General features: G+C 39.3%; 1 protein-coding gene across 1 annotated transcript in view; it reads right to left on the bottom strand.

Moving 5' to 3' along the window:
- Positions 1-24281, bottom strand: part of LOC111864267 (DNA-directed RNA polymerase, mitochondrial) — a 48307-nt gene that overhangs the window by 15799 nt on the left and 8227 nt on the right. Inside the window, exons 6-14 of the mRNA XM_023851391.2 lie at positions 22866-23033; positions 17544-17720; positions 14924-15076; positions 10581-10754; positions 7500-7588; positions 6409-6574; positions 4463-4584; positions 3075-3290; positions 1558-1678 (exon numbers count right to left, since the gene is read on the bottom strand). Coding sequence (XP_023707159.1) covers positions 1558-1678; positions 3075-3290; positions 4463-4584; positions 6409-6574; positions 7500-7588; positions 10581-10754; positions 14924-15076; positions 17544-17720; positions 22866-23033 — 1386 coding nt within the window. The remainder of the gene's footprint in view (positions 1-1557; positions 1679-3074; positions 3291-4462; positions 4585-6408; positions 6575-7499; positions 7589-10580; positions 10755-14923; positions 15077-17543; positions 17721-22865; positions 23034-24281) is intronic.

Here is a 24281-nt window from a genome sequence, read left to right as displayed (position 1 = left end):
TCAATATGCATCATGAATTTTCATTACAACAAACTCATTCAAAGCTATACATATGCTGAAAGCCTCTGCGAAGCCAGCAGCCATTCTGTACCCTCTTCATTGCTGTATACCATACTCCAAGCATTAGTCATCTTTTCGTAAGTTTTACCACAAAATATCCTTCCTTTCATCAAGACTTCCAATGAACACAATGCCGCATGCTTTTCTTTTTGTTTAGTACTCACCTAGAAAACTATATGGTGTCATATTTCCAAAGGCTTTTCACCACCATGAATGCCAGATCTTTTATATTCCACATTATGTGTGTGAAAATATATGTATGTACATGTTTATGTGCATATTCATATACAATATATGCTACACACTTACCTTCATTAGCAACTACTTACTCATATCTATGTATGTACCTCTTACCCATGGTCATGGCATTATTGACTTGATATTGTAACATGTTTGGGTGACTGGAAATGGGGTTTGGATGTTAATTGTATTTATGAACAACCTACAGGTCATAAATAGAATTAATTATTACACTATTGCTGCTTTATACAATGAACAATCTATCCACACTAATCTCTTCAGTCTATCTGCACTAGTCTTCAGCCTTCAGCCTCAATGAATCACACACTCCGAACAAAGCCTTCAAATCACACATTAAGTCTTCGCTGGTTGACTTCTCAACAATCACTCACTATCACTGATTATCGCTATCACACTCATAAAACCTTCAAATCACACATTCAGATCTTCTTCCAATGGCTGTCTTGCATCGAACTGTCTGACTGTTTAGCAATTCCAGTCTCTCCTATAAACCCTCAATCGGACAAGAGGAAAACACAGCTTGCTCTCTGTTGTGTAATCATCGTGTCTACAGTGGCGTTGCTAAGCAATGCGTTGACTTGCTTCCAAGAGGTGTTTACTGCAGTGCTGCATAACAATGAGCACAGTGCATTGCAGCTCGGCACAGGATGGAGAAAACACCGCTTTCCTTACTGTTGCATAATTGCCGTGTTTACATATTTCTGTGGCTCAACGATTCATGCATGGTATAAATAAGCCACATAGCAAGTGATTTCTACAACCTTTCATAAAATGAGGAAAAAAAGTAAAAAGCAAAGCTATCCCTGTACCAGGCCGTGAAGGCCCATAGGGTTGTGAAACGTTGAGGGTCCCACATTATCTAGATAATCGTCTCAAAGATGGTGGTAAGGTTGTCAGCCTTACGCGCCGGCCGCGCTTTACTCCCCAGGAAAATTATTTAATTAATTCCTGGTACTCATTTCTGTTAAGAGGCTGAGTGAACCCCAGGGCCATAGTGCGGCTGGAAGGATTAGGTCAACTGAAACAAATCCAATGGCCTCATCGGGACTTGAACCCAGACAAAATATATGTTAGGAAAATTCAGTTCACACAAATGGTGAACAGATTACCCATATTTTTAGTCAAATTTGTGACCACTTTCCTGCAGGAAAATCAGCAGAAAGAAAGCTAATTATGATTTCTTATGCATAGAAAATGAGCACATTATAACTTAAATTTTCTATATGCTAGACATACTGATTCATTGACGATCCACGGCACAGATCCAAGCTGGTTTAGTGAATCGAGACTCGGGTACAGCTGCTGAACAGGAGTCTTCTTGAGGAGATGCCGCTGCTGTGCAGCCTGATGATGAAGCCTGCAAACCATTAACCATATAGACCACAGGTATTCAGTGCATTTGGGTCAGGATTTTCTGTATAAATAAATAACAATAAGAAAAAAAATTAGGCAATTTTAATCTCAAAAGTGATGTCACCAGCACCAAAAAAGATCGCAGGTAGAAGTTACCAGCACCAATAAAGGTCTCGGGTATAAACACTATGAGCCATCTCCAGTACGATGTTAGTCAGTTTTTATTATCTTTTGAGTAGTCATAATACAGTGATATATGTATTTGTGCAGTTGCTCTATAGAATACACACACTAAATGAAGAAAAAAATCTATGATTTGATTTCTGTGTTCTAGAGGGTGTGAACACAAGTGAATATAAGAAAGACATTAGTTCAGTATGGCAATAACTGTAAGAGCCAGAGGAAAGCTTATGAATGAATGGAGATATTCAAAGCTAGGTGGACAGGGTTGATGATGCCTGCTATGAATGATGAATTGTAACATGCTGGGAGGTGAAGGAACAGATTAATTATCACATTTGGGAAAAATCAAAGACTCAGTAATGATGAAACTGCATCTGAAAAAAAGCATCATTTGGAGAAGGCAATGGTGTAAGAACAGCTAATGATTGGGGTAAAAATATTTTATTCTAACATAATCAGGAAACTATCATGTCATTCTGTTGTAATTTAAATTCCCTGCTATCCAGTATTCAAGTATTTGCATTTCAGAGAAACATTTTGAAGAAAATTCACTATTTTTATGAAGTTATTCAAAAACAAATTTGCAATACACATATGTTCACCTGCCATGCAGTAGTAATCTGAGCGGTCACTAGCAGCGCTAACCATCATCCTCCCTCATGGCGGTGCCACTACCATAGACCTTAGATGAACTTGTCATTGCAACACAGTATACATATCAGAAATCACCCACTAATTCACTGTCATATACGACTCCCACATAAGAATTAAAATGAAAATATGTTTTTACTTTCTACTGGGTTTCTGTAAGAGATTTTCTCATGCAAACAACAGATTCATGTGACCAGGACACCCCATTCTCCACATGCCAGATAACAGAGTTTAATGCAGTCTGAAGTTGTGACAGAAGGCAAAATTCTCATTCTTCTCCTCAAAACTGTCAAACAATGCGGAATAATCCTCTTTGGAAATGCACTGTTGACATCTATATTAAATATCTCAAGAGGAAATTTTCCCTGAATAGAAATTAAAAAATGATTTAATGATGAGAGGTAATACGTGAAAGTGTAACAAATTTTCTTGGCACCCTGTCCTGTTTTCTCTCTTTATGTGCTTGATGTACTTAGCTTAATGCATAGGTTTGTAAATCATAAAAATGGTAATTCAAGACTCTAGAATCTTTAATTAGGTTTGTGATTGTGAAATCATGCACTCACCTAATCAGAGCTTCCTTTGCTAACAAATAGCCACCAGAATTAACGGATGTCCATGGTAAAGGAGGGCACAACATCGGCACATCAGCCACTTCAAACACCAAATCTTCTTGAGCAGCACCTCGGAACAAACGTGCCAAAACAGGATGTGGCTTAACTTCCTCTTTCAAAAGACGTCCCTGTGTTCTGAATAGCGTATAGAAAGCTGGCAGAAGATGCCTGAAAGCACAGTATACATAAAGGAAAGATCTATGTGTCAGAAGAAAGTACTAAATATGCCTCCTTACTATTTTTCTCTACAGTCCTCTAAAAACACTGGCCTCCTTCACAATACATGCTCATTCTTACGATTTCCTGTTTGTCTTCATCTCTTTGCTTTCAGACCTTACTCACTTTTCTTTTATGTTCGACTAAGTAAGTAAACCCCCTCGTTGGTGTCTCCACCTTATCGTGGTGAGGGGGTTTGAGTATTCCAAGGACCCTGAGAGCTATACCAGCGATAGCGTAGCTACTGGCAGGGCCTCCCTTGCTGGACAGGTCAAAGGGTAGGCATCAGACGAAGAGAGACACTGAAAACTGATGCTGGAAGCAGCAGCATCAGCAGCGACTTGAAGCACAGAGAAAATGATGCTCGAGATGGTTCAAGTTCATATAGCAACAGGCATGACCAGAGTGGTTTGAACGGCTGTTGTACTGTGATGTGGAAAGCAAATGGAAAAACTACCACATTATCACTTTTCCTGGATAGTCTCTTTCCAAAAACAGAAGATTGCATTAAGTGGAGAAACTGTTTTGGAAGAGACTGTGGACCTGTCGTCTGACAGATTACTGATGAATGAATGAAGTAAAGTAAAGTAAAAGTTTAGTAATTGTAACAGGCCGTTAAGGCCCATAGGGTTGTGAGACATTGAGGGTCCCACATTATCTACACAATCTGCTCAAAGATGGCGGTAAGGTTGTCAGCCTTACATGCTGGCCACACTTTACACCCCAGGAAAATTATTTAATTAATTCCTAGTACTTATTTCTGTTAGAGGCTGAGTCAACCCCAGGGCCATAGTGTGGCTGGAAGGATTAGGTCAACTGAAAAAATCCAGTGACCTCATCGGGACTTAAACCCGCGACCTTCCAACTTGTAGCATAGCCCCTCAACCAACTATGCTACTGCATGCCCCCTTTATGTTCTGACTTACTTTCAAAAATGTTCTTAGCTACCCTTATTTAATCAATCCTAGCCACATATCCCAACCATTTCAACATCCTCCTTTCACTACATCTAGTTGTTATAAGAAACGTGATAAACATAGTGTAAAACATTGAATCTACTGGAAGTAAAACACAACAATGGTAAAAACGTGGAATCCTTGCACTAGAGAGCCTATATCACTTACTCTGTCTTGCTGTTCACTTTGACAATGTTAACATCAATTTTTATGTCCCTCATGATGATATTATACAAGAACTTCCCAACACCGCCCAGGACAGAAGGTGGCCATGATTTTTCTTCCATGTTCTGTAACATACAGGTGAAAATTACTGTAACAGCGTGTGAAAACATTTTAGGGTCGTGAAAAAGGAACTAAATTTCTCCTGAACCCATTCATATCCATAAGCACATTACTCACTTTTCTTTTATGTTCTGACTAAGTAAGTAAAGTAAAAGTTTAGTGACTGTAACAGGCCGTGAAGGCCCATAGGGTTGTGAGACATTGAGGGTCCCACATTATCTACGCAATCGGCTCAAAGATGGTGGTAAGGTTGTCAGCCTTACATGCTGGCCACACTTTACACCCCAGGAAAATTATTTAATTAATTCCTGGTACTTATTTCTGTTAGAGGTTGAGTCAACCCCAGGGCCATAGTGTGGCTGGAAGGATTAGGTCAACTGAAAAAATCCAGCGACCTCATCAGGACTCCATCAAATTCTCCACAAATAAGAAGATCTAACTAATTCTAAATTGTAATCAACTGTAAACAATTGTAACTATTGTAATTTTAATCTTACTCATATATTAAATTGTTAATATTCAGAATTAACTTGACTTGTCCTATATCATGTACAATGATCTACAGTGATGAAATAAATAAATAAATCAATCAATCAATCATGTCTATATGTCCTCATGGTACTGGCCCTAGATGATTCACACATACTTTCAAGCAAAAATCAAAATGCATGGATTGCTTAGAACTGTTCCTGCCTGGTTCCTACTGTCATGTGTATGTGATATTGTAATATTATGTGGTTTTGAGAAATTACATAGCAGGTGAAATCTAGAAACCAGAAGTACTTTTTAGGGCTTCATATCTAAAAAAAAATTGTAATCACATTTCTTTGCTGAGTTTCCCAGAGCAGACCACTTGAAGTGGGAAAGGATGCCACAGGGTTAAGAACCCTAATAGTTAAATGCATTTGCCTATCCACTGGGGCATAAAAAGATCAGAAACAATGATATGTAAGATGTTGGTACCAACATTATGTCAGGAGAGACATCATCGTGGAGCTAATAAATCTTCCTGCCATCAAAAATACAAACAAGGCATCTGTACCAATTTTGGCAATGAGAAAAATACTACTGCCACACAGCATGAAGTCCTAAATCACTGTATTGTGGTAGATCTTGGTTTGATGAAGCACTGTAATTTTGATTGTGAAATTTACAAGGTGACATCTTATAAACAAATCTAATATAGTTCTGATGGTATTAAACTTGCAAATATACTTAAAACTCTACATATAATAGCAAATTAACTTCAAAAATAATTAATAACATATGAAATAAACACTGAAAGAATATCGGTTAAGAGTCAAACTGCTGCAAGCAGCATGGCTTCAGTGTATCTTCAGTATGCGATGTCACTCACCACAGATAATGGTTGAGTGGTAACAATTTCTGGGTGAAAGAAAATAATGCTGATTGTTTTTTAATCATGGCAGGGTACGAATTTTGGAAGGTTGAAAACTGGGTTGTTTAGCAGATCAAAATTCAGTACACATGAAAACAGCATTTGTTTATATTAGTCTACAGCTGCAACCAGAAAAATATCGTAAATATTGGAATATTATATCACAATTTTACTTATCATTATTTTATTCACAGCCTTTAAGTAACAATACTTGTCATCATCCGACCTTCAGGGAAACAGTTCATCAACAAAAGCTGCGTACCAAGTGTGTCCATTAATCTGAGTGATTTACTAGTCACTCATGAAAAATTTTCAGATTATCTGTCCTCTTACAAGCAGAAACATTCAATTTGAGATCTACAGTTTATAGTGGAATCCAGCCAACACTCCTGTCACCTGTCACCAATTTCACCGAATTTCAAGAACTCACCACACTTGGTCCCTCTGGATTTTCATACTCCAATTGCTGCCATTTCTGTCTTGTGTTCATAATCTGTTCAGAATCTTCAGGGGCCAAGTACCAATCACAGTATTCTTTGTACAAATGTACAACTTTCTCCAAGATTCCTGAATTAGTTTTGAACTTTATCTCATACCTGAAAGAAATTTCATGGGCTGATTATGAAATTACTCCGTAATTTTCTGTTTCCAATGTCTCAAGCCGAATGAAGGGCATGAATTCACACAACCTGCCTCCTCATGACCAGCAGGCTGGCCTGCCTGGCTAAAGGCAGTAGTGCCCTAAGGTAAGGTGTGAGCTACCTGAGTAGCAATAAGGGAGCTGTGTGATGAATGGTACCACTGGGATAAAAGGTGGTCTCCCATTATATCTAGTCTACCATTTGAATGCAGGGTACTGTAGGGGAATGACAAAATTTCCCTAGCTCATGAGAAAAAAAATTAAAACTGCTGCTGTAAAATTGTTGAACGGGAATGTAGCCGACATAGGACACTGCGGAGAAGAGAAATAAACCGCCTGCCCTTTCTAAGAATCAAACCCCAAATATCAGGGTTTCTATTTATACCGTAATAAACCTTCCCACACTGCATTATTTACACAAAGTTTATCATCACTAATTGAATCATTCTGCATCTATTTGTCTGACTTACATGTCCAACTGAAGAGACAAATAAGATATAAGAGTTGTGTTCAGTGGTTACCACATTTCATTTGCATTTAGAAAGTATGAGGTTTAAATCTTGGCCTGCACATCAGTTTTCCTGCCACAAATACTTCCCTTCCCATCCCTCCTCATTCAATGTTCAATATCTGCTTAATATTTAATTCAAAATTACATGTCTTCAATAAATATGGTGTGGACAATGGACTTGCAAATACTACAGCTAGAATGATGGACACAATACCCATGAAATATAACACATTCATCCTTACAATTTTTAAACCCTCATAACAATCTGGCTCCATGGAGCAGACAGTACCTTAGCTAGTCAAGAACCTGTCTGCATTTTATGAAATGTGATGGCTCATTGATGCAAAATGTGTGGGTATATATACTATACCTCTTTCGCACTTGGTCCCCCAAGTCTCGATACAGCTGATTGGTTGTAGGGCTGTATGTTTCAGAGCCTTCAGCTAATTTACGTATTTCCTGAAAGAAGAAAAATTCTTACATACTCATACAACTGCAAGACTGAATGGAAGATTTGGGGAAGTCCAAAACAACTCTAACTTCACAGTGAAGGAACTCATAGAGAAGCTATCAGTTACTTAGCTGGTCAAGTAATACCCTGTTGTTAACAAACAAAAAGATCCACCACTGCATTGACAACAGCCTACCAACAGATCACATCCAGAGCCAGTAGAACAAAGTTCCCATCATCACACCCTATTTCTCTCAGACCTGTAAAATATTATCCTCCTATCTATGCCCAAGTTTCTCATATGGTCTCATCCTTTGAAACTTACTAATTAAAAGACTGTACACATTTCTGACATCACCATGCAAATACATATAGTGGAACTGTAGTGGAATGAGTGTAACTTTAGTGAGGATTTCATTACAGGAACAACAACCACAGAAACGATCAGTTTCTCAATGTTGTAAATATGGAAAATAACCATATAAATGAGGGTTTTTTTCCAAGCATATTCATCATAACAAGTGATTCCTAATTAGCTGCCAGAGCTTTCCCAAAACTTTTTGTACCAACTGTACTTTCAGTTTTGCTTCCAAAGTTACCTATGACTAGCAGTCCATAAAGGCACCATTAACCCACCCTACCCTTGTCTCGGAGAAAGTTTACATTCCAAAATGTAATTGTGAGCAGTTCACACTGAGAACCGCACATCAAGTGATGTCCACTGGACTGTGCAGTACCTTCCCCTCCATCGGCCGTGCCATAGCTCAAGTGGTTAGTCGCTGGCTTCCCACTGCGGCAGCCCGGGTTCAATCCTGGGTCTGGTCAAGTGGGATTTGTGGTGGACAAGGTGGCGCTGGGGCAGGTTTTCTCCGAATACGTCAGTTTCCCTTGCCACTCTTCATTCCACCAACTGCTCTACAATTACCCTCACCTATCATCTGGGGCTGGTACAATAGGCCAGAAATGGCCGCAGTACAATGGACTTAGTCCCACACCACTAGCAATAAAAGATAAAAAAAAAATCTTCCCTTCCATGTCATATACATTTCCCCTTCCCCTGAACTTCCTTGAGCTTTCGTGGGACAATGACGACACAGAACATAACTATGCAAGCACATGTTTAAGGTTTTCTCGCATAAAATATCAACTGTGTTTCAGTTGGTGTCAACTGCAAATTTTTTAATAACCCAAATAACATGAACATCAAACTTGAAATAATATGTCTGTGTGAGCTTGGCTGCTCATCAAAAAGTGAAATAAGAAGGCAGTATGCATTAACTTCATCATTTTTTGTGATACTGAGGAAATAAAAGTAAATGCGGTATACACTAAACCCAATCAAACTAACACTGTTTATTTCTTTTGAGTACATATTTGTGAAATTTGTTTTGCAACATCAGCATGTGAATGTGTGAAAAACATAAAAAAATGAGATCTCTGTTACCTGTGTAATGTCTTAAGCACAGGAACTATAGATGGTATCCAGGTGTCTCATAAAAGGGGGTCACTTTCCTTACATGTGTGGTAACATAAATATATGAGACAGAAAACATTAACAGTTATGGATTCATATATAGTTTACATACCTCTACAATAATGGGTTCTACAGTGAAATACACTGGCTGATTCACAACCATTGCTCATACAAGTAATGTTAAAAATATTATATTTAAGCATCCTGTTGCACTCCACACGATAAATGATACAAACTCCGTCCTAAGTGCAAACAATATATATTTATATGTCTTTGATGTGTGCAACATAATCTACATACCAGACACATATCAGCGATGTAGATGTTGATAATACGAAGAATGTGACATTGTGTTTTTAAATGTTAAGTTTTAGACTGGGTTCAGAGTGGCAGCAACGTTAAGAGTATACACCTGATGATGGCCGATAGAGGCCGAAACATGTAGTGTAGAAAGAACAAGATCAAAGACATATAAATATATATTGTTTGCACTTAGGACGGAGTTTGTATCATTTATAATGTTAAAAAGTTATATGTATCTGGAACAACTAGTATGCAGTGTTCACATGCAAGTCAAGCTACAATTTAAATTTCTTTTGTGTTAATCTGTTACTTCAGTTTGAAAGAAATCCATTCATTTGTTCTCACATGTATGTATATGTAGTGAACTATGGGTAAAACTTCTACTCCTAAAGGATGTCTAATAATTAGCTGTAAGTTGTGAGTATAAGTTAAGTAAGTTTCAGAAAATTTTGAACTGTTCAGTTCAGATAATGCTAATGATGAGATTGCTGTACTATTCTTCATTATTTTCATATCCCCATGACAGTCATTGCAAAAAAGAAATATTGTCACATCCACATCATATATCTTTGCATCATTCTGCATTACAGATTAGTTGACAGATTTGTGGTTATGAATTAAAATCATTTTTGGATATTACAAGTGCCTGTTTCATGAAGCATTTAATGGATTTTATAAGAAAGGTTCCACAGTATCTCACCCCATCTGACTGCGATTTAATCATTCTAACATTACAGAAAGAAGAGTATAAATGGTGAAGCTTTTCATTATGCAGTTTCCTCTGGTCGGTTGTTACACCCTTTCATATCCATCCAAATACTTCCCTCTCACACACGTTCAACACAGAGTATGTCTACAAAACTGTGAGTTCACAGTATATGCTGCTCCCTTATTTTAGTTTAATAGAGTTAAGGAGGTTATGATTGTAATGGACTCAGCATGAAGCTCTGGGGCAGAGATACAGACATCACAGTTTGCTTCACAAAGAACCAAAATGTATGATAATATTAAAACAGAGCTTGATGAAACAGATTTCTGGATTCAACTGAAGTGGTTTAGGACAGACTACAATAGTGAACTTCTCTTTTCTAAGTGCTGAAGCTCCCATAGCAAAAGGAATGACAGTTAATTTTTGTCCATCCAGTATGAATGGAGCAAGTCTGCAAAGTGTTGGAAAATGATGTATGCCCTTTTCCTCATTTAGTGACACTTCAAACATATACCTGAAGTATGATCTCAAAATAATCTTCTGGGTCTAATACTTTGAGATAAGGATATAAGTTAATGTGGCGAAAGACTCGGTAATGTTGCTGAACACGCAACACTCTCAGATCTCTGTGATATGCCTCACAAATTGTCTCCTTCCAATTATCCTGGGCCTCCTGCAACCTTTTCCTCTGAAAAGAAGGCATAATACATATTACTTATTGCATGATCACATATAGTGTTCAAGGAGGAAACGTTAACATTCTGGGAGGTCACAGTATTGGTCATTCTAAGCAAAAAAGTGTATATGTACATGCATCCCATTCCGAGCAGTTTCCAAGATTGTACAGTTCCAAAATTGTTGACAAGAGATATTATCTACTGTTTCTAATACTGGTATTTATTGTTCAAATTACAAGGTTGATACAGTTCACCTAGTGTAGCAAATTTTCAAAAATTCCACTGTCAACACTGATGCACTTTGCAATTGATGTGAGAACATGGTGTGTTGCTTGCCTGAGTGCATCTTGACATTCCTGTACAGTGACATAACTCTATCTTGGAAACCATTTGGAACAGGACACTTGTACATACACAGTTTTTTGCTTAGAATGACTGCTACTATGACCTCCCAGAATACTGACCTTTCTTCCTGGGACACCCTGTATAAGTTGTTATGACAACCAATGAACATGGTGGCTCAGTGGTAACACAGCTGACTTCTATTTTTGGCCATGCCACCGCATATTCTCACTTAGGATGTCCATGGTTTTCCAAAGTCCATCCTAGCAAATGCTACAACAGCAGCTACAAATAAGCTTTGACAGTTTCCTCTCATGTACTTTCAATCGCATTCATAAACATGATGATATACCTTCCTGCCTAGCAAATATGCCCATTCACCACTCAGAATTTCTTAAAATAAATTCTAGCAGAATAATGGAAATGCTTACTTATTATGATTCTTATTAATATGTACCAATTCTATAGGGCTCTGATGATGGTGTGTTACACACACTTAGTGCTACTGGCTTCCTGGATCTTGTTCATTGCCTGATATTCTACAAACAAGAATACAATGTTTCAGGTGCTGTATCTGCTCCTGTCTTCAGGTGAAAAGTACCTACTTAGCTCGGACCATTAGAGAGAATTAATTCAAATCACTGAACCCAACTCTTAAGTACCCCCCCCCCCATCGCCCGAGGATGGAAGTTAGTCCTGCTCCTGAAATGTGTTCCATTTTTGGAATATCAGGTAACAGGTAAGAACAGCGTGATAGAAATACTAAGCACCTTTGAACATACAGCCCCAATAATAAATTTCCTCCTACTAATCATCATGATGCAACACGGTATCATTTCATTAACAGACAGGTACCAAGCAATGACCCACTGGGGGGGGGGGCCACAGTTAACTCTGGCACCAAAGGGACCAGAAAATGTTATCACTTATAACCAAACCAGAAAGAAAATCAGACAATAAGAAATGAAGAATACTTAAGGCAAGGAGCAATATCCTGTTGAAATCTCAAATAGGTTAGCAGCTTTGGAAAACTTAGACACTGAGGTGGATGTTAATAAAGCTTTGGAAACTATTAGAGAGAACATCAAAATTTCTGCCAAAGAGAGTCTACGTTATTATGAACGAAAGAAGCATAAGTCATGGTTTGACGAAAGATGCTCAAAATTATTAGACCAAAAGAAACTTGCCAAACTGCAGCAGTTACAGGATCCAACCAAAATAAATGGGGATAATGTGAACAATATAAGACATGAAACCAGCAGGCATTTCAGGAATAAAAAGAGGGAATATCTGAAAGACAGAACTGATGAGCTTGCAAGGAACAGTAAGAACAAGAACATCAGAGACCTGTACAGAGGAATAAATGACTTCAAGAGGAGTTACAAACATAGAAGAAACTTAGTGAAGGTTGAGAATGGTGATCTGCTTGCAGATTCCCACAACATTTTGAACAGGAGGAAGAAGTACTTCTCTCAGTTATTGAATGTATATAGGGTCAGTGGTATTAGGCAGATAGAACTAGTACATGATCCTAGCCCTTTTGAGGTTGAAACTGCTGTTCAAAATTGAAAAGGTATAAATCGCCAGGTAGTGATCAAATTCCATCAGAACTTATTCAAGCGGGATGCAAAACTAAGTTCTAAGATCCATAAGTTAATTAATTCTATTTGGAATAAGGAAAAATTGCCTGATCAGTGGAAGGCATTTATTACTGTAACAGTTCACAAGAAGGGTGATAAATCTGACTGTAATAATTACTGTGGGATACCACTGCTTTCAACTTCATATAAAATTTTATCCAATATTCTTTTCTCAAGATTAAGTCCATATATAGATGAAATTATTGGGCATCATCAGTGTGGGTTTCGACGTAACAGATCAGATCTTTTGCATTCGTCAGATACTGGAGAAAAAATGGGAGTTTAATCAGACAGTATATCAGCTATTCATAGGATTCAAGTAAGCTTAAGATTCAGTTATGAGGGAAGTATTGTACAGTATTCTGATAGAGTTTGGGATACCCATGAAATTAGTCAGACTGAATGAAATGTATTCAAATGAAACATATGGTAAAGTCCATACAGGTAAACATTTGTCTGATAATTTTCCTATCCAGAATGGTCTAAAACAATGAGCTGCTTTATTGCCACTGCTTTTTAAATTTTGCTTTAGACTATGTCATTAGGAAGGTCCAAGAAAACCAGGTGGGGCTGAAAGTAAATGGGACATATCAGCTGTTGGTCTGAGTGATGATATAGATACCATAAAGAAAACACAAAAAATTAACTGACGCTAGTAAGGAGGTTGGCCTAGAAGTAAACTCGGAGAAAACTAAGTATATGTTGCTGTCTCGTTACCAAAATGCAGGGCAAAATCATGACATACGAGATAGGTAACAGATGTTTTGAAAATGTGACACAGTTCAGATATTTGGGAACGATGATAACAAATCAAAACCTGATTCAGGAGGAAGTTAAGAGGAGACTGAACTCAGGTAATGTCTGCTATCATTCCATCCAGAATCTTTTGTCTTCTCATCTGTTGTGTAAAATATAAAAATTAGAATATACAAAAGTATAATTTTGCCTGTGGTTCTGTGTCAGTGTTAAACTTGGTCTTTGACATTAAGGGAGGAACATACACGTAGATTGAGGGCGTTTGAGAACAGAGTGTTGAGGAGAATACTTGGACCGAAGAGAGATTAAGTTACAGGAGGTTGGAGAAAATTGCATAACGAGGGGCTTCATAACTTATACTCTTCTTCAAGTTTAATTAGAATAATCAAGAATAATAATAATCAAGGAGGATGAGAACAGCAGAGCATGTAGCATGAATGGGGGAGAAGAGGAATGCATACAGGATACTGGTGGGAAAGCCAGAAGGAAGGAGACCACTGGGAAGACCAAGATGTAGGTGGATGGACAATGTTAAAATGGATCTTAGAGAGATAGGATGAGATTTTATGGATTGGATTGATCTCGCTAAGGACAGGGACCAGTGGAGGGCTCTTGTGAACGTAGTAATGAACTTTTGGGTTCCATAAATTGCTGGGAAGTTCTTGAGTAGGTGCACAGTTAGCAGCTTCTCAAGAAGGGCTCAGCTCCATGTGTGAGTGTTACATACTGTAACTGATGATGATCATAGAAAAAAGGAGATCCTAACAAATATACATAAAATAATATTCTATGCACATAAGCACTTTTCTCTGAAACCTTAAAATCTAACCAATATTGATCAAATATATGTATTAATATAGACAAGCAGGGCTAGCACAATTTGTATAGTGATGGGCTGTGGCCTGGAGAGCCATGGTTCAAGCCCTAGCATGATCAAGAATTTTTTTTCTTCCCACAGCATCTGGACTGGCTTTGGGGCCCATCAAGCCTCCTATCTAATGGGTACTGGGAACTCTTTTCATCAGGAGTCAAGCAGCTGGGACATGGGTATATAAATGTACTTTTATACACATTTATATACCCTATTTATAACACACAACAGGATGCATACTATTAAGACAATAAAATATATTTCTATGTTTTACAAAGTCCAACAGATGAAAAAATTCTGATTTCTCACTGCAGAGTTCCAGGTTCAATTGCAATATAATCCAAGTGAAATTATTGTCAACAAAGTGGCACTGAGACAGATTTCTGTAACGTTTGTTTGGCTTCACCCTGCCAGTCCTCCTTCCACCAATACTCTGTAGTTTCTAGAAGTATGTCATATGCCCCATTACCCAGAAAAATTATCTCAACCTCACTCATCAGTTGGAGCTTCACCTGGGCACTTGGCCAGACTCAATGAAAAATAAATAAGTTAACTGCATTATACCACTTACATAATACAGAATGGTCTCATTTGGCTCTGTTCTGTCCTCAACTGTTTTCACTTTAACATAGCTGTTTAATTCCGTCTGAAGTTGCTCCTTAATCAACTGCTGCAAGTCGGACTTTGTCATGAGACCTTCAGCGGGTGACTTATATGTTCTACCCTAAACATAACACAAAGAATGTTAAAACTATCTTTGGAACAGTTGTTAAGGTAGTATATATGTAGTTCCACACATTTATACACAAACACTAAACCATCTTATGTAAAATGTCCATTCTCACTCTATGTACAATGTGTCTTTAATTAGTCACATCCCTTCTATATGCATGAGTGTATCAATTTGGTCATACTTTTCAAATCATCCGTTGAATTTTGACTCAGTCTCACCTCTTCAATTAGTTGTGATCTATCCAAAGAAATGAGTAAAACATGAATACTTCATAAGTTTCATGCAGTCAGATCAATCTTACAGGACTGTAAAAAGGCATGTCAGCAATTAACCAGTCTATTTATTCTTTTTTTTTTATGTTTTGTAGTCTTAGATTTGTTACAGATAAACAGATATAGTGTCAGAGTAAATTCCTTTTCTTCCTTCTAGAACACCAAAATCAATCTTAGTAAACCAAACTAACTTCAGAGAGAAATCATTCCAAAGTTCATACATGAGTGAATGTGCATAAGCACTCAGCCACTCACACATACAACACAAATGTATGCACACCTCACCTGGAACCCTACCTACTTCATGATTCAGTTCCACTTGACCGATCACAGCTTTCCCTCAGTACACGGAAAACTAAGTGTTACTGTAGGGCCACGTCATAGCTCAAGAGGTTAGTCGCTGGCTTCCCACCGCGGCGGCCCGGGTTCAATCCTGGGTCTGGTTAAGTGGGATTTGTGGTGGACAAATTGGCGCTGGGGCAGATTTTCTCCGAGTACTTCGGTTTTCCTTGCCAATCTTCATTCCACCAATTGCTCCACAATCACCCTCACCTATCAGTTGGGGCTGGTACAATATGCCAGAAGTGGCTGCAGTACAAGGGATTTACTCCCACTTCATTAGCATTAAAGAAAAAAGTGTTACTGTAACTCTATATCACTACAAGCCTAGGTATGTGGCACTAACTTTCATCATCCAGGATCAGGAAGTTGCTCATTCACTCTCTGCATATGATTGATTGAGTTATTACAGAAAAAGTACAAAGTGAACACCACTGATCCACTTCCTGGGAAGTGTCAAAGGCCATGTTTCATAACTTGTACTCTTCTCCAAGTACAATTAGAATGATCAAGTAAAGGCATATGAGAAGTGTAGTGCATATAGAATGAATGGGTGAGAAAAGGAATGCACATAGGATTTTGGTGGGAGAGCCATAGATGAAGAGACCACTAGGAAGACCTACATGTAGGTGGTAGGATAATATTAAAGTGGATATTAGAGAGACAGGATGGTGCAGTAAGGACTGGATTGATGCAGCTAAGGACAGGGGCCAGTAGAGGGCTCTTGTGAACACAGTAATGAATCTCTGTGTTCCATAAAGTGTTGAGAAATTCTTAAGTAGCTGAGAGACTGACTGCTGCTCAAGGAAGAAACTCCATGGAGTTAGTTAGTTGGTTAGCCAAGGACCATGTATTATGTTATCCATTTCTTTAAATGATGCTACAATTTAAAATAATGTACAAGTCCAGAATTTCCTTATATCAGTCAGTTGTGTTAATTGTTCTCTGAAGTGGTGTCAAACCACTATTAACGCCTTCATGGATGTTCTTATGGAAAGAACATCCTTCCTTCTTGTTACAGTTCTAGTATTCTAGGGGTGACAGGATAGACCCATGCCAACAATCTGAGTTTCATGAAACATCAGATCCAGTTCAGACTATCTTCATGTCTTTCTCTTCCTTAACCAATGACAAAGAAAAAATTTAGTCACTATAAGGAATATTAAGGCCACCATAGTTCATACCCCATGTTAATCTGGAGGTCCCTTCTGATAAGCATCATTCTTATCACTATCCTATCATTAAGGCTAGCTGAGTTTGTGTCATAAAGGTAAGGCTATCCCCGTAACAGGCTGTGGAGGCCTGTAGGGTTGTCAGAGGTTGAGGCTCCCACATTTTCTAGACAATCTGCTCACAGATGGCAGTTAGGTTGCCTTACACACTGGCCACCATTTACCCCCAAAGGAAAATTTCTGGTCTTCATTTCTGTTAGAGGCTGAGTTGAACCCAGGGCCATAGTGCGGCTGGAAGGATTAGGTCAATTTAAAAATCCAATTACCTCACTGGGGCTCAAACCCACAACCTGCCAGCTTGTAGCATAGTGCCCCCACAGTTTGTCTCATAGATGACCTCATCTCAGAAATGGATTGCCATTCCTGAAGCATGCAGAGGCCTGGAAACATTACTCACAACATACTTCTCACAGTCATTCTCCAGGAGATCAGGCAGGCACAGTATAAATTTATATTCAGTACAGTAGTAAGGTCAGTGAATACTTGGACACCGCTCTGATCACCTACATGGCATGATGATTAAATATAACAAACATTAATTTGGTAAGATATTCACCCTTCATTTTTATGTCACATACAATTTAAAGATTGATATGTTATTTCCAAATAACTCACCTTTCCACTTCGATTCTCAGAATTTAATTCATGCAGAAGGTTACAGGCATAACACATATCTGGCAAAATACTGTCTGGTTCAAAGTTTGGCTCAATTCTTCGAATTACATCCACCACTACTTCCCTCTGGTCAGACACAAATACACTCTTCTGTATAATATCATTGAATGTCAATCCCTGCAACAAGTGAACCAAGTTTCCTCTCTAGACTTTTACATATTGTGTATTTATGAATTTATGTATATGAGTTTCATAAAGTGAATGTCTATGCACCAGCAGAGAGAATACTTCTGTTTCAGCTACAGAAAGTGAACAAAGTGCAAACAGACTTTCATTCAACTGAAATACTGACTCTTGTTTTTTGAGTGCATCTTCTTTGTACTACTGTTCGTAGAGTAACTTTGAGTAGTATTTTAAAATTAAAATATATCCAGTATCAATAACAACAGTATTAAAAGTTATATAATCAGAATCCATTCAAGCCAGAAAATTAACACAACCAGCCATGGGGTCAATTTCTGTATTAGAGATATGAAATTTCAGACTATGTAATATGGAATGTAACAAACTGGAAGCATATGTGGGTCAAAAAGGCAGTGTATGCTTCACTAACCTGGATCCACACATGCACTTCTGGTAGTATAATATTCTCTACACGTGTGAGACTATAAGGAGCTGACTATGGACCGAATGAAGGGGTTTTTTATCCCAATGGTTACTTGTGGCTCTGCTGATCTTTCACATACAACCAGTATGGATTTTAAGAATGTGTGGGGCTTCAAATTTTCATACACCTCCAAAGCATGGTGCTTAAGCACCACATCTCACTGTATTTCTATGAAACTGACAGAATTAGCTTTTAAAGTTTAAAATAATTTGACAAAATGTAGGAGCTGAGGTTCTCACAGTAGTGGTTATGAAGAATTCTGTCTGCTTACTACCTGCTCCATGCTAGTTTCTTGCATGGCTTATTCTCTGACCTGAAATGTTGGCTGACCTTCAACAGACTACATAGAATTATATCATAGAAGACAGAATTCTTCATTTGATAAAATGTTTGTTTCTAACGCTTTTTATCAATATGCAAATTAACAATTCCCATGTGAAAAATTACCAAAATTCCTAGGCCCTGTTCATTTTTCAGCCAATTTTTCAAGGTTTCTTTTTCAGTCACTGGTCCAGTAAGTAAAAGAGCAATTTCTTCCATCTAGTGTACTAAAGTAAATGTAAATGAAGAGCAGATTGAAAAATAAATTATATAAAACATGGAGGCAGGAAGGTGCTCATTAAATGTGTTAGAGACTGCACACAATGGGAAATCTGAAGTGCAAAACATAATGCATATGACATGGTGTAATATCTTAAATAGTTACGGGAGTCAAACCCTATACTCATCTACCATTTTGTTGGATAGAAATTCATAGCACTTCCTTATAGGATAGCTATAACATTACAATAACTTTATGCATCTGGGAAGTCAGAGAGACATCATACCTGCAGACCTATGCATACATGATTAATCCATCTGGAGGTTTAAGGTAACAAGATTACTAACAGGCAGGTCCTGTGAGCTAAGACTGGTTGCATTGCCCCCCCACATGCATGCACACACAAAGACACACACAGATAAACGTGTGTGTGTGTGTGTGTATATATACAGGGTGTCCCAGGAGGAATGTGCCAAACTTCGGGAGGGTGTTCCTTATGTTAAAGTATGCCGATATAACCCAAAACACCTATGTCCAAAGTTGAACGGTTACGGAGATAATGGCCAGAGAAGTGTCAAACTTTGACCGGGGTTACACACTTGTTGATTACAAAATAGATATTAAAACTGGCAGGAATATGTGGATTCTGTAATGTTAATAATGTACGTAACATCAAACCAACTTGTGAGTGACGGAAAGCCATAAAATTGAAGTACAAAATACTCGCTCGCCATGTCATAATTGTCCTTAGGTTTCCAAGCAGTATACATAACACATGACTGGCGTGCGATGACGTAATATGGCTGCGCTATGAGCCGACCACATAACTCTTATTATACCTACATTCACGGATAATCTCTTTTGGAATTTCGTTTCCATTATCTCATGTGGATTATTATGGGACCACGTATGCACATTTCGTAAATTATTTACACCGTCCAGGGTAAAAGACGCCTCATCACTACACATGACACATGAATGGCAAGCGCTGGTGTAACATGACTGACTGCATATTCTGCTATAAGCCAACTACATAAGTATTAAAATACAGTACCTGCTTTATAGTAATTGTTCAAAGTGTCCTCCGCCAGCTGCAATGCAGTTTTCGGCACGCATCATGAGGGATTGGGTAGCAGAAGCAATGTTGCCTGAATGGTGACGTATGTGCTCTGCCGCTGCAAAAATACGATTCCGCAGTGCTTCTCGGGAATCGACCTTAGTTTCGTAGACTAAGGTCTTCATGTGGCCCCAGAGGTAATAATCTAGAGGCGTAAGATCTGGCGACCTCGGTGGCCATGCAATGGGACCACCACGACCTATCCAGCGGTTAGGGAAGGATTCATCTAAGTAGTGTCTCACGTGCTGAGTATAATGTGGAGGAGCCCCATCATGTTGGAAGTACATTTTCCTCCTTATCGTTAACGGGATGTCTTCCAACAAACATGGTAACTCATTCCTTAGGAAGGCTCCATACGTGTTTCCAGTTAAATTGTTGTGAAACACAAAAGGTCCGATCAACCTGTTCCCAAGCACACCACACCATACATTCACAGAAAATCTCTTTTGGAATTTCGTTTCCATTATCTCATGTGGATTATTATGGGACCACGTATGAATATTTCGTAAATTATTTACACCGTCCCGGGTAAACGACGCCTCATCACTGAATAAAATGACGCTTAACAGTTCGGGATGAGCTTTTATCCAGTGGCAGAAATCCATACGCTGAGCATGGTCGCCTGGTTCCAGATGTTGTACCCTTTGATCATGGTAAGGATACAGGTCTTCGTCATGTAAAGTTCGCCACACCTGCATACGTGATACGCCGATGCGAGAGGCCATTCTACGAGTGGAGAGACGCGGACTTCTATCAATCATGCGAAGAATGTTCTCTCGTGTGTTTCTCATTTGTACATCCTCCCTTTCCGACTGCACAGAAACACTCGGAAGAGAACCAGTCTCACGCAATGTCTGGTGAATTCGCGTAAATACACTTCGAGATGGAATCCTTCGATCGGGAAAACGCCTTTGGTACTCTTCAACAGCAGCACGTGCATTGCCACCGCAAAATCCATACACAAAATGCATATCACAATACTCGACGTGTGAAAACACAAAAGGCATTTCAGCAACTCATCACACAACTAATTTACCACCCATTCACGACCCCACCGCAACGTAATCTGTAGGCAGCGCATGAGCTTACGCTAGTGTGACTCGCGGCACTCAAGGACAAACAGATAAGGGTCTCAGCTGACAGGTACGTATAGTGCGTGGACCTGCAAGAAGACCACACTTTTCTCGGGCCATTATCTCCGTAACCGTTCAACTTTGGACATAGGTGTTTTGGGTTATATATATATATATACTTTAACATAAGGAACACCCTCCCGAAGTTTGGCACATTCCTCCTGGGACACCCTGTATATATATATATATATATATATTGCAAAGATACATTACAATCCCCCTTTTGCATGGTGCACTTAACCAAATCTTACATAGGCAGTTATTATGTCATGTAAGAGATTTTCATGTCGGTGACTATGAAGAATGCCGTCTTCTGGGATGTGGCGCCGTGTAGACATTGTGTAAACCAACGTTTCAGAGGAACGTATCACCTCCATCTTCAGGGTATTAAAAAAATCCGCAAGCAAGGAACCACCATGAGCAGGTGGCTGCAGGCTGAGTGCCAGTCAAAAACACCCAGTTACATAAGAACAGGAAAGGAATGGAGAGGGGTCACATGGGAAATCAATTGAGAGGAGTGGGGAAGAGTCAGTGGAGATGGGCCAGCAGGTCGCAGGCCAGGGCAGGTATAGGATCATGTCGGGGGGGGGGGCAAGGTTACCGGGAGAGCATTGACCCAGTAGCCTCAGGGCTAAGGTGCCAGCCATGCATTGACCTGCGTAGCATTGCCGATCTGGCATCATGTTCCGGAGGTTTCTTGAGGGAACAGATGAGAGGCTTCCATGACTTGCTGAAACAAAACCCCACCTCTCTGTTCATTTTGTTGGGATAGAGCTCAATCTCAGTGGCCTCCCTAATGATGAGATCTATGTATTGGGTCTCAGTGGCGAGGATGGAGGTATTGTATAGCTGGATGCTGTGTCCCAACTCCATGCCATGTTCAGCCATGACTGACTTGTCTGAATGTCTGACACAAGGTTGAAAGAGCATCAGCGGCACATCTGTCTCGAACATCCAGACAAGTCACCCATGGCTGAATACAGCATTGACTTGGGACACCATATTCATCTTCACAATACCTCCATCCTCATCACCAAGACCCAATACATGGACCACATCATTAGGGAGGCCACTGAGTTCCATCCCAACAATATGAACAGAGAGGTGGGGTTTTGTCTCAGCAAGTCATGGAAGCCTCTCATCTCTTCCTTCAAGAAACCTCTGGAACATGACACCAGATCCACAAGGCTATGCAGGTCGATGCACAGCTGGCAGCTTAGCCCTGAGGCTATTGGGTCAATGCTCTCCCTGTAATTTTGCCTTCCGCCCCATCCCCAACATGATCCTACACCTGCTCTAGCCTGCTACCTGCTGGCCCATCTCCACTGACCCTTACCCTTTCCTCTGCATTGACTTCCCATGTGACCCCTCTCCCTCTCCTTCCTATTCTTATATAGCTGGGTGTTTTTGACTGGCACTCAGTCTGCAGCCACATGCTCATGCTGATTCCTCACTCACAATTTATTTTTAATAGCCTGATAATGGAGGTGATATGTTCCTCTGAAACATCGGTTTACACAATATTTACATGGTGCTACATCCCAGAGGACAGCATTCTTCACAGTTATTATGTCAGTTTAAACTACATTCTGGACTTTCTCTAACATTAGTCATTTCTCTGCATATTCGGATCCCAGCATAAACAGCTGCAACATTTAATTTCTTAAGCTGAAGAAATTTGTTCTACATTGAAGTTCATTCTATGGCTTCCACTCTTTAATGATACCTCAATCACAACCCAAGCAACAAACAAATAACACTCTGCTTGGTTATCTCCAAGCATAATCCTGACCTGTTGGGTGATGGCAGCAATCCTGGAGATAGAATATGACAAAGGCAAGGGCTAATAAAAGTGGAAACTTACCTTCTGTGACATTTCTTCCACATATCCTTTAAGTATTTGGTAGGTGGCAGCACTATCTGCAGGAAGACGTCCTATGCATTCAAACAATGCAGCAAATGTTTGAGCCGACAATGGTAGTCTCTCCCTTCGTAAAATTCCATGAATTTCCTTAACCTTATTCAAATTCCCCTTTAATAAAAAGAGAAGAAAATATGTGCAACACATTCTTTAGTATGAAACACAGAGATGAACTCATACATGTTTTGTATCACAGCACTGGCATTTCTTCAAGTAAAGTTCTATTTATTTCTCCCAGGCCCTCCCTTGTAGTTACGCTGTGGGTCTGCGTGAGTTCACATTGCAGTACTGTTTCACAGAGGGGTGTCTGGGTTAGATGTATTGCAGCTGTGGGCACATGAGGTTGTACTGCTGACAATGCTGAGTTATGACTAACAAACAGCAAAGCAACTGGTTGTTTTGCTGCCCATTCAAAGTTCTTCTTAGCCTAACATGAGAGGGTGTAGCCGATGTACATACATTTATGAAAAGAGAGGATGATGACCTCGTATCACACCTGCAAGATACATAGGATTCAGGTTGAACATGGTCATTCAATCTTGCAGTTACGCTTACCTCCTTGAATTGAATTGGACAGCATAATACAGGAAACTGTTAAAAACTGAGTCTCTGATAGGAGGGTAATGTTCAGAATGGAAGACGTGATGCTCACATGGGTGAAACTTGCTTTAGTAAGCTAAGATGACTGGAAACTATGATGTAATCACACTGTTGCTGGAGAAGCTCACTAATAGTTGTGCACATGAGGAATGACAGTTCTGCCAGTGACCGCAGTTAAGACATAAGGGATGATGGAGTTAGTGATCATGTTGTTAGGTTATATTCAAAATCTGGGGTAACTCCATTAACCGTTCAGCGTGGTTTGACGTGTATGTTTCGTCAGGTATTTAAATTGTCTGCGGGGGTTCGACGTCTATGTTTCGTCCAGCTGCACACCTATGTTATAACGCCCATAATAATTGATGGTTTTGCTGTAGATTGTTAGATTTTTCGCTGGCCTGTTGTCAGGAGAACCGTATTTAATGAGACATGAGTTTAGCTGCGCTAATTCATCGTTACATATGCCTGTCTTGCAGCAAAGTTCCTGTTGCTCTTGGGAGAGGTTTAGTCATTCAAACTGTTATGAATGGCGTGTTTTCTTCCCTATGAAGTTATAAACAGCAGAGACGTGATATGTGCTGTGTTTATAATATCATATTGCCCTGAGCTGGCCACACTAACACACTCAATTGGAATTCTTAGAAGAGGAATGTCCAAATTTTATTCTTGCAAGATCGATTGATTTCGCACAGTACATGGCAGCCAGTTCTTAGAAAAACGCCACAAATTAAGGCAGAACACTGTGGTCACCCCCTGTGA

This window comes from Cryptotermes secundus, unplaced genomic scaffold, assembly GCF_002891405.2.
Source record: "Cryptotermes secundus unplaced genomic scaffold, Csec_1.0 scaffold33, whole genome shotgun sequence".
NCBI classification, from domain to species: domain Eukaryota; kingdom Metazoa; phylum Arthropoda; class Insecta; order Blattodea; family Kalotermitidae; genus Cryptotermes; species Cryptotermes secundus.
This window is presented reverse-complemented; position numbering and strand designations above follow the sequence as displayed.